Below are 11836 nucleotides of genomic sequence, written 5' to 3'. Positions count from 1 at the left end.
CCACAAACTGTAAACTGGATGGCTAAACTCCCTCGGCGTGTTATATCTCTCTATTTGGCTAATTTCTACTATTTCCAGCCGCGCCCTCAAGCCTGGTAGAGGCTACCTGTGTGCGCCTACAAATGCTTGAACTGTTGAAGAGGGGGACCGAGCGCAGCAGGCGCGAGCAATGTAGGGGGGTCCGGAGGTATGCTCCCCTGGGAAATTTTGCATTTTTAAACCTTCAAGAACGCATTTTCCTGCATTTTGAGAGGCAAAGTGACCGCTTCTTGAGGCTTGACTACTAGTACACAGGTCTATGCGTAACGAAGAATTATTCAGTAACGCTCAACGCTGAATTTAGGATGACAAATAACGCTTTACGTAGAATTAAAATGACCAATAACGCTTCACGAGGAATATACCGATAACGCTTAACGTTGAATGAGAGTGGGCTGGCAACGATTAACGGTGAATAAAATAGCCCATAACGCTTAACAAAAGAGGGCATGCAGAGCCTCCTAGTTGGACCCTAACGTTACATGTCTGCGAAGGAGGCTAACATAGAATTAGTACATTTAGAGTTTAGTAGAGAGTAGAGTAGCTGTCTTTACAGTCAGGTAGGACTGCTCCTCATTGTTTCTCTGATCATGTGACTGTCATTCATTTCTAATTTTCCAGGATGAATGTCCAGATTTGGGTGAAAGATGGTATCATACTATGTATAAAAATATACCACTGACACAGTTATATCACAACAGTTACTGAATACATCATGTATCACAGACTTTACTCACCATATACGTACATGTAACGTTACTGGAGTGAGCTAGAAGTCCAACTGAAACCATGGAGGTAGAAATTCTACCTCTATGCTGAAACCATGGAGGTAGAAAAATTCTACCTTCATGCTGAAACAAACCATTTTAGGAGCAGCTAATCATTATGAGGGGGAGGGTCAAGTAGTGTAGAACAGACAAACCAGTGGCTTTAGGAACAAGAACAGGCTGTAGAGAAGGCACACTCCACCAGCTGGCTGTATAGTGCTGTGTAGGACAGGGACACCAGCTGGCTGGAGGAATAGGAACAGCTATGACAGGCACCAGCTGGTGGAACAGGCTCCGCGGAGTTACTGCTTTTGACCCCTGTCCCTCAGCCTCGTTTTGGTTGAAGAGGTCTGCAGCAGAAGACCTGGCGTCCCGCTGGTCAGCAGGAACTAACGTTAGCCTCGCCCTGTCCGGAGAACTGCACCACACCAACAATGTCCAGCGACCTGAGTAACCGCTTCTCCGTCTTCCAGCCAGACATGATGGATGACATCCGACAAAGCTTTAACGAGATCGACTTGGATGGCAGCGGGTCGATCTCCACCAGTGAGCTGGGCGCGCTGTTCCGGGCCGTGGGGGAAGACCTGCCCGGATACAAGATCCGAGAGCTCACGGCAGAACTCGATAAGGACAAAAATGGCACCATCGAATACGAAGAGTTTCTCGCGGTATGTTTTTTTCTCGCACATACTCAAGAAATACTATAGACAAGAGAGACTCTCTCCTTTAAGATATTTTAAATCTCTCCTTTTTTTCTCAGGGTTCACGAGGAAGTGAGGCTGTTCGGATAAGAAGTAACGTTAGTAGTCTAACATATAACGTTAATTGGCAAGCTAAGATTTGTAAAAGGATCAGGGATGGGGACGTTAACGTCACACACAGTCTAAACAACTCTATCAAGTTAGTAGGTTGGACTAAAAGCTTTGGAAAAACACCAGGAAGAAATATGTCCCAGTTCATGTACGTAAATTACGACACACACGAGCCTGCCAAGTGTTCTGCAAACTTTCTGTCTGCCAGTTGTGGTCAAACTTGTTTTCTCAGCAAGTTTAGTTGTGAGGTCACCCTTGGCCAGAGCTGGCCGTGTCAAACAACCATGGCTGCCGCTGGACACAACATCGCAGGAACTAATCCGTATCAAACAAATTGAATTTTTTTTAAAATAACATAAGGAGTAAGGTCGACAGAAACAAATTTTGCCTTTTCCCCCAAAATCGTACATGTATACATTTTTTTTCTGTGATTCAATTCGTAAGCAGATAGAGCCCTATACTTCAGATATCCTTTCTGAATGTAGCACAAAGAGGAATTAGAACTGCCCATGTAGTAACCATCCACCTGTAACAGGTGCAGTACTTGTACAGGGAGTGGTCCTCTTTGGTGCACACACACATTACACAGATGAGTTTACATTAGGGGAGGGGTGTCCCCAGCATGTCAACCATTATTATGTTGTTAGGCCACACTGACTTCATTTTATGGATGACATCCTCTGGAGACCCCCAAACTAGTGCACGCGGGTGAATAAAAAAAATTCTGGCCAAAAAATCCTGCTGCTAAACTACAGGAAACATTACAAAGCTGGTATTGTGAATTTGCAATAGTAGTAGAACATGACAACTTTTGGTATAGAGTTTTCTTCTTACACAACCATAGAGTTTCTCACCTGCTTACGTTTCGATGTCTATCAGACACCTTCCTCAGAGCTTCTGACTGGAGTTCTGCAACTCGCCGCTATTTAACGCCAATGTAGGTGGCGCTTTTGCGGCGAGAATGCAATCCCAAATGTGGCTGAGCTTGTATTCCCCCTCGTCCCGGTTGTGTAAGAAGAAAACTCTATACCCTAAGTATCTTCCAACCTGATGAAATTATTTACGGAAAAATGACAACTTTTACGACAAACCAGCACATGCTGGCCTTTTGCGGTACTGTACTTGAGTTCTTGAGTTCCGTGGAGCCTGGGTACCGTCCTCCGGGCGCCAGAGCCTTGGAGGTGATTTTTTTCTTGAGAAAATCAAGGTGCACGTAGACGCCATCCATAAGATTAAATCAGTGTGGCCTTATAAATGTGCATATAAAAAAGAGTACAAGATACAAATTGTAAGTAATGTTGTTGAACAGAGTTATACAGAGATTCTTTATTGACACAACAAAAAAGTACAGAGACTTTTGTATGGTCTTCTACAACTTAACTAAAGATCTAACAAAGCTAAATATATGTGTGGATAACGTTATCTTACGTACAGAGTATATGTATGATGTATATGTTGTTGGAGTCTCCTGTCAGAGTTATGCATGCATGGTGCAATCAAGGAGGTGTTGCTTTACTTCCTTCTGTACTAGACACATTACTCATTAGGACTTTTCACAGTTAAAGTGGAAGTGATATCAGGTGTTTCATAAGGAAGATTCAAACTTTCACTTCCTCTTTGAACTTTCCTGCTGTCAATTTATATGCATATTTATATGCTTGTATGTATGTATGTATGTATGTTTGTTCACAAGGACAGGCCATATATAGAATTTAAATTAAATATCAAATTAAAATTTAAATTAAATATCAAATTTAAAAGCAGGTGAAGTGGCACTTTGGTAGATGATTTGTCTTGATTAGTCAACCAATTTCCAACTTCTGTTTCATGATGCTTATTTAAAGCAAGATTTGATAAATGTTCAAACATCTTGCATATAGAAATGTAGTTAAGTACCAAATGAAAAAAGGAGCATACATTAATTTATTGGTTTATTTATTTGTATCAACATATCAACAACATATCTTGCAGCCTTGACATACAGGGCTGAATTCTGATCAAGTTGTTTACAATATAGATTATTAATAGTAGGGAAATACAGATTACAATCATATTGGAATCTACATATTAATATATCACTTTGGTTCGAAAATTAGTTTTTTTTTTTACAATTTTACAATCGTACAAACTATGACAATCTTACGTCGTACAAACCTTATATCACTTAAGTTTTAACATATGTAGAAGATCAGTCATAATAAATAATATATACATGTAAGTACAATAAAATAAAATAAAATGAAATAAATGTAAGTTCGGAGGAATGTACACTTGCAGAAGTCAAGTATACTGTTATCAGTACATAGCACTGGGGAAGAAAAGTTTATTACTGCTAGCGTTAGGAGGGTATATTTTGGTAACATTGTATAATTTTGTGTGTTCAACTTAAAAATGCCTGAGAGGAATGTTGACAGTGATATTTGGTAGGGTGGTACAGATGATGTAGATAAGATGTCACCAAAACATTGAGGACAAGTTTAATAATCATTATGAGCCCCCAAGTGGCCAGTGCTGGTATTACAGTGAAATATTTTTATCTGAAGATGATACAGTCAACCAAATGATTAATGATTAAAAGGTATGTACTACGACTAGATTTTTAGAGTTCTTAAAGTTTCAAAGTTCACTTCTCTCTAAACATATTGTTTTCCCTCATTGTTTTTGTACTCCTCCTCCTCCTGCCATTTCGTTAAATGCATTCAATTTCTTCATTTTTGGGCCAAGTAACATAAAATTTGGCATGAAGGTAGAGTTGCCAAATACCCCCAGGCATTGTTTTTTTTCATTTTCTTGATGCAGGCTTTTAGAATAGTTTTATTTGGGCATTTTGTTATAGGAAAATGTACACACACACACACACACACACACACACACACACACATATATATATATATATATATCAGTGTGTGTTACCATATTTTGAGTGTGACCATATTTACCTCCATGAAAAATGGAGGTATTGTTTTTGGCGCGTCTGTGTGTGTGTGTGTGTGTCTGTGCTTCCGCACAATAACTTCAGAATGCCTTTATGGATTGTGATGATATTTGGTACCTTGGTAGGTCTTAGGAAGACAAAGGTCAAGGTCAAATATGGGCCTCCTGGTGGCCGACCTTGGTACTGCAGCAGAACTTCCAGTTTTTGAATCTTTTGTCCTGAACATGCTATGGTCTTAATTTTTTGGGGACAGATAGCTTATCCTGTCAGGAATAAGCGGTGTAAGTTTGGTCCCCCTAGCAGCTTGTTCTGGAACTGCAGGGGACCTTCGGGCGAAATGTTTAAAAGCCAATAAGTCCAGATAGGAACAACATATTTTCATCATTTTTGGTGTGTAGGTAGCTGAGAGAGAGTTGTACTTAATTAAATGCAAATTATGCAAATGAGGGCTTAATTTGCATAATTAATGAGAATATTCTATAAGTACAGTGTTTTATATAATAGTACTTTCATACGTGTAATGTATGTAATTTATGGCAGATGGAACATCACAAGATACCAATTATGCAAATGATGACCTAATTTGCATAATTAATGGGAAAATTCTGTGACTTCTTATTGGTGAATGATGGGAATTTTATACCTTGTGACATGTGTAAGTTACTTAAAGGTTAACATCACTGCCTATATTATGTTAATGTAGAGGTCATTTGCATAATTAATGAGGACGTGTTGAAATAAAGTATGACAAAGGAAAGGAATTTTACATTAAAATATTGTAATTTGAATTTAGAAAACCATGAATTGAACTAGATTGTGCTAATTACGACCTTATTTCCATAGTCAATGAGACAAAAACAAAAACTCATATATTCAGGGAGGTATGAAATCTCAGAATTCTTGTTGGGGATGTGGACAGGAGGTCCATGCCCAAATATGTGCAGACAGGAGCAGGTATCTCTGATTATAGATGTGGTTTCTGATTGGCTGTTCACTTAATGATATTAGCTGTTTTTATATTGGACAGGGCTGTTTGTGCCGGAGGTGGACAGGTCCATTTTTGGTACGGGTGATGTGGTGAAGCCATTTGCTGCATTTGCTCCAGAGCAAATGCCATCCTTTCTAGTTCATTTCAGTGTAAACATGATTGACAAGGATTACATGCATACATGTAAATATTCATAATCATATATTGTCTTGATATGAGGCATGTAGGTGGGTTTTGATGAAAGTTTACTCAAAATGATAATATTTTGGGTTGGACTCCAGCAGATAGTTTGCAATGTGTATTATTTGTGGTGAACAAAGCAAATACAGGTCGACTTTAAAAAAAATAGGCTACATGTAGCATTCAAGAAGATAGAGAAAAGATGTATTGGGATACCTGCATAGAATTCAACAAATTGGGTGGGGGGGGGGAAGGATTTCAAACGCCATGAATCTTTCTGACACCTACTTGTACATGTAAGCAGGGCTCGAAATTCATTTTTGGAAATAGGTGTAACGGTTTACCAACTTTGACATTTAAAGTGTCCTTTATTATGCAAGTTTTACTTTGTAATTAAATTGTTTTGTATAAGTTAGATTACAAGTTGCACCACTAGAGATTGCTATTTTTAGGCTAAGAAACAAAGAGAAAACAAGATAATCCCCACCTACCGACCCTAATTTTCAATACTGAAACAGGAAACACAACATTTTTCCTAGGCCTTGTAAGTTGTGTGATTTATTTTTACAATGATTATTCAGGTACAGACTCGATAGATAGATAGATACAGAGTATAAACTATATAAATAATAATGTAACTAATGGACTGAATTTTAACAGGTGGAGCCATTTTGCTAGCAGGACACATTTCATGGTTTAAACTTAGTGGCAAACATCAGTCATGGTGTTGTGACTGGGAGTGTGATTGAAATCTGATGAGGTCATGTAAAGGCAGGAAGTCATGTGTTAAACTTCCATATATGTCTGTGTGGACATGAGGCCTGAGGAAGTGAGATGAAGTCATGTGGATGTTTGTTGCCACTGCTGGAGATATCCACCACCAACCTGCAGCTGAATGATAGGAATGTCGGTTAATGGTAAAATTTACAAACACATATATCCTTACTGCACACTACGATAGATTTGTACATGTCAATTGTTCAATTTAGAAAAACTAGGCTGCAAGTACTGACACAACCAGACATGACCGGTGTTGGACTGGCTATTCAATTCTGGGAAATGCATGACAGAGGGCCTGCATCCCCTTTTCCATCAAGCGTTAAGGGCTATTTTAATTCACCACTCAGTGTACAAAATCCTTTTTTGAACCAGGTTGCCCAGTGGGCAACCTATGGCAAAAATTAGGTTACCCATCAGAATTTTAGGTTGCCCCACCTATAAGTTAAGCCTTTGACAATATTTCTACCACAGTAACAGCCTTTACTTAACTGATACTAGTAATAGCCATTAATACCTAAAATTAAAAAGCATCTGCCGGATACAGTGGTGCAAGCCAAGTGGCATGATTTTGGGGGGGGGGGGCTAGATCAATTTCGCATCCGCATAGCCTAGCGGCGACCAATGGGTGACCAGCATTCCGCGCCACGCCCACTTTGCGGTCGATTCCATTCGACAATGGGGTTGAACAGCATCCTTCCGTACGGCGCGGCAGGTAATCTGAGTTGGAAATGTCAGATACACAATGTACAGGGTTTTTTCTAGAAAAATTTGGCATGAGGGAGCAGTATCATGGCGAGGGAGCGAAGCGACCGAGGGGGGGTTGGTGCGGAAGGGGGGTATCCCCCTTCGGCCATGTGAAGCCTTTGAAAATTTGAAGTTGAAATGGGACATTTTGAGGCTACTTGAGGGGGAAAATTTGAACTCTTAATAACCTCAATATCTTTCCCAAATTTCTATTCATGCATTGCATATTTCCCTTATAAAATATAAGTACAATCAACAGTACACACAATCTGCAAATCACCCTTTATACACTTACACAATTAGTGATCAATGTTACTAGTAGATGACAACATTGGGTTTGCCACAAGCTGAAACCTTTCCCATGGCACAATTGCAACACATTCATCCAAGCTGCTACAAACTCAGGTCTCATGTTTCACTTCAGAGCCTGTTCTATAGTATGCAAATGAAGGAGGTCTAGCTACATTTCTTTGAGCAAGTTCTCAATGAACATTGTTTATTCCATTCAAACTTTTACTACTAGAGCTAAATTTTCAAGTTTGTGATAAGATTTTGGAATTTTTGTGAGAGTAACATAGTTTGTAATGCTAGAATTTATTGTTCTGTGGTTTTGTTTTTGTATTTTTACTGGAAAAAGATGATTTTGAAAAAGACTTAGACTTCAATCTGAAAATTGATATGAGGGCGCTGGTTTGTTACATGAGGGCGCAGCGCCCTTGTTCCCCTGTTCAGAAAAACCCCTGATGTAAGAATTGGTGTATTTGGGGTGAAAATAATGCAAATACCGAAGTAACGGGTTCCTTTCTCAGCACTCGGTATACAGAGGTGAGGCGGCTTCCGTCCTAGATCTCCAGTGCCGAAGGTACGTCAACACTTGGTGTGTCGGCGGCTTCAGCACTGGAAACTCGTAATCGGCAAATCAAACCTTGTCTTTACAAAGGGTATCGAGATGCTGCCACTCATATTTTCGAGATCATACCGCCTGGGTAACATAGTTCAATCGGGACAACAAGGTTATCGGCAGGACAGGACTGCACGGCCTCTTTTCTTACATTTTCACAGACAAAGACTTGGTCTAAGATACTGTTCTGTACGCCGCGCGGCCGACGTAAGCACCAGAAGCCCAGTGCCGAAATGGTTTAACTCGGCTTGGTAGTTTAACATTTTGCTCCAACTATTCAAAGACACAGAATTTCAGAAAACAATTTACAAATGTATCTTTTGAACAAGTTTAATAAACATCTTTTTCAACCATATCTTGCTAAAGCGCGGGTTGTGGGTGTGGCCAAAATGCTAGGCTTGCTTGGATGGGAAATTGAGGTTCCGGGGGGGGGGGCATTCTTAAAATTCAGGTAGCACACTGGGCTACCTAGGTTTAAAAATAGGTTGCCCCAAGTAAAATTTGGAGCAACCAGGTATTTTGCACGCTGCTTTAATTTAGAGCTGTGTACCTAAACAAATTTTCGGTACAGGTAAGGTACACATGTAGGTACAGGTCCTGACCTGAAACTGTACCTGAACGATTCAACACATTAACATGTTCTTCTGAACTCCTTCCATAATGACAGAAACACGAATAAAGTTGACAGTTAGTTTTTGTTTATGGAGAATTCTTATATAAAACATAGGCAAAACTAAGATGTTTCAGTCTCCAACCCTGCAACACAAACCTGACCAAAGTGACATCTAGAGTAGAGGGAGCATAACTAATACTAGAGTTCCACGATCTCATACCTTCGCCAAATGATGTTACCCTTAGGCCTTGACGAATGTTCACGATTCGCATTAATTATGCAAATTAGGCATTCATTTGCATAAACACTACCTGCCAATGTTCTTCTTCACAATTACACATGCCACACATTTGAATAATCATATCATGGAAGGTAGTAGATTTATAGCATTTCCTCATTAATTTTGCTAATTAGCGGCTGATTTGCATAACTATCATTTTCATATGTCAAGCATTCTTTAAGGTACCCACATACCAAAAATCATGATGATCAGTCAATCGGTTCCTGAGTTATCCTCCTTCGAATATTTTTCAACAAATGCTTCTGCAGTTTCAGAGCAAGCCGCTAGGGGGTCCAAACCCATGTCACTTCTTCCCCAGCCAAAGAGCTACCTACCAAATACAAACACAATCCATCTTAGCCTTCTTGAGGTTCCGGGTCGGAGTTTAATTCTGACCAGAGTCTAAGTAAGTGCACAGTAAATCGCCGGAAACGTGACTTTGAATGGTATGTTTTGGCCGCGATATCCCTGAAATCGTAATATCTGTGTACATATATTTGTATTTTCTGAAAAGCCTGTTAGTTGTAGCCTTTATAGGTAGCGTAATGTTGGTGGTCCAGCGAAGACTTCCTGGTATTCGTCCGCGTGGATGGTTATGTGGCCTTTTCGCCTGACCGCCGGGATTGTATGTTCTATATGCGTTATGGGTGTGTTCGGGCCATCGAAGATAGCGATAAACTTATCGCATCGATTTTAATTAAATTCAAATTTTGGAAACATTAGGTTCTGAGCTTCTTCGAGTACTAAGCCGTTACCCTGGGAAAATTCGTTTTTTCCATGCAGCCGTGGTTAAAAATGACGAAAAAAATTACCCCTTTTTAAAAAATGTACTTTGATGTGCCTTATTTACCCCTAAATAAATTGGGCGCAGAAAATATCAATCAAGTGTATTGATAAGCGGCACGGCACCCCTTTCCACCGATAGAGTGAAAAATTCCGACCCGCGTTTAGTACAGAAATGACAGCCCGTCGGGCTGAGGGTGTCAAATTGCTCGAAATACGGAGGGAAACTCCGGTCCGAGACCTTGAGTTATCGTGTTCACACACAGACACACGAACGCTTACGAAAACATAACCTTCTTGGCGAAGGTAACTAGTATGCAACAGGTCTTTCCGGGTACAGTAGTTCTGCTCAAGCTGACCACCCAGGGGTCGTGTTGGACAGGTGGTCTGCTTGAAGACTGTCCATCTGTAACACAACTGTCCTTACTTTGGGACCCATGGGGGACCAGCTATTTACACAAATTTAGGTCACAAATAGGCACATAATTTGTGAGAAATCATTTAGGTACAGTATTGGTTCTGAGGGATTAGGTATTTTGGACCTGTACCTAATCAATTTAAAACATACTGGTACACAGCTCTACCATTAATTATAGCCGGCCTGCTCTAATTCAACGTTGAGCATTATATTCATTGAGAAGCATTGGTCAATTTAATTCCATGTAGCGCATTGTCATCTTATAATCAGCATTAAGCATTATTGAGTAATTCTTTATTACGCCTAGACCTTCGTAGTCTAGTGTCAGTTAGTGAGCCTGAGAGCGCCTGCCTGCCACACACCCCATGAATACAATGGGACAGCAGTGTTCGAAATACCCATTACACAAAGGTTGCATAAGAAAAATTTATACAATTTCAGAATCTGCAATTTTGCAGATTGAAAAAATAGGCTCCTGATTCAATAACTTCCGCAAAACTAAAACATAAGCTGAAACTGAACAAGGTCCAGACCCCATTCGCTGACTGAAGCACCATCCTTCTCTTTGTGCCACCCTGTTTCATTATTCCAATATTTTCCCGGTGAAATATATTTCCTCGTTGTTCGCTTTATCTTTGGCCGAGCGGCGTGGTTTGAGCCAAAACTATCGGTAAAGCAGTGAAAAAATGATTCGTTTTGAGAAGAAATGTTACACATGAAAATAACAGTTATGACTTATTTCATTCTACATATCAGTTTTGAGGTCGTAAAATCGTAACATTTCTGGCTGTCATGTGGTGCCTTGGCCTGTTTTTTTTTATTTCGCCCTGTCGCTTTATACTTTTCCTGAAAAAAATCTGAGAAACAACAAATTAAATTGGTGTGGCCTTAAGTATGTATGAATTCTGGAAATATCTGAGAAAAATGATACTGGTAAATGTAAATTGAACGCCAAGTCTTGGTACATAATGCATATAGCATCTATATGAGTCAGGGCTGCCTGTACAATGTACATGTATATAGTACTGACACACAGGGTTTGTTTGCTAAATGGGCAGGGTTTGCTCAGTCTGTAAATAGTTCATGTTTCAGGCCTGGGCCAGTTCAGGGAGTCGGCAGCAAAGTAACATGTTATACATGACATGATGGCATGCACAGTTCATCCCTCTAACTCCAAGCACACTTGCACAGAGCCAATATGTACCATTGTATTAATTATATTACATCTCAGAGAATCAGAAGCCCTGATAATTGCTCTGAAAATGTAGACTGGGTGCCAGACTGTTTCTAGGGCACCAAGGATGACATGCCCCCAAGGAAATTTTACCACTGCCCTCAGTGATCAGGTCCCAGGCTGGCTGGTAACTCTGGCCTAGTGTCTTATGGGTCTTGCACCTTCACTTGCGCAGCAGCAATGTTCGCATGTCCGCGTGTACTCCCTAGCGTGGGGCAGTATGGGGACCTCCGGACCGTCACACAGCTACAGTGCGGCCGGGAACGCAAAATACATGATCGTCCTAGCAAAGTCGTCCCGTAGGCTAACGTTTCTACTAGGCAAGCATCATTCGCAAATAACACACACACACAGGCTCAAAA

The 11836-nt window shown here is 40.3% G+C and overlaps 2 protein-coding genes across 3 annotated transcripts in view; one reads left to right on the top strand and one right to left on the bottom strand.

Annotated features, from left to right (window-relative positions):
• Positions 1-1080, bottom strand: part of LOC109470427 (jmjC domain-containing protein 4-like) — a 20976-nt gene extending 19896 nt beyond the window's left edge. Inside the window, exon 1 of one of the 2 annotated variants that reach the window (XM_019769370.1) lies at positions 777-1080. The gene's annotated coding sequence lies outside the window, so the exon portion shown is untranslated. The remainder of the gene's footprint in view (positions 1-776) is intronic. The other variant, XM_019769371.1, reaches the window with a different exon arrangement.
• Positions 1081-1125: 45 nt separating this feature from the next.
• The window catches only part of LOC109470426 (plastin-1-like), a 30800-nt gene continuing 20089 nt past the window's right edge, over positions 1126-11836 (top strand). The window contains exon 1 of the mRNA XM_019769369.1: positions 1126-1474. Coding sequence (XP_019624928.1) covers positions 1241-1474 — 234 coding nt within the window. The 5' untranslated portion in view covers positions 1126-1240. The remainder of the gene's footprint in view (positions 1475-11836) is intronic.

The sequence above is a fragment of the Branchiostoma belcheri genome, unplaced genomic scaffold (genome assembly GCF_001625305.1).
Source record: "Branchiostoma belcheri isolate BF01 breed outbred unplaced genomic scaffold, Haploidv18h27 scaffold224, whole genome shotgun sequence".
In the NCBI taxonomy this organism is placed as follows: domain Eukaryota; kingdom Metazoa; phylum Chordata; class Leptocardii; order Amphioxiformes; family Branchiostomatidae; genus Branchiostoma; species Branchiostoma belcheri.
Note: the sequence above shows the minus strand (reverse complement) of the source record. Positions and strands in the feature narration are given on the sequence as shown.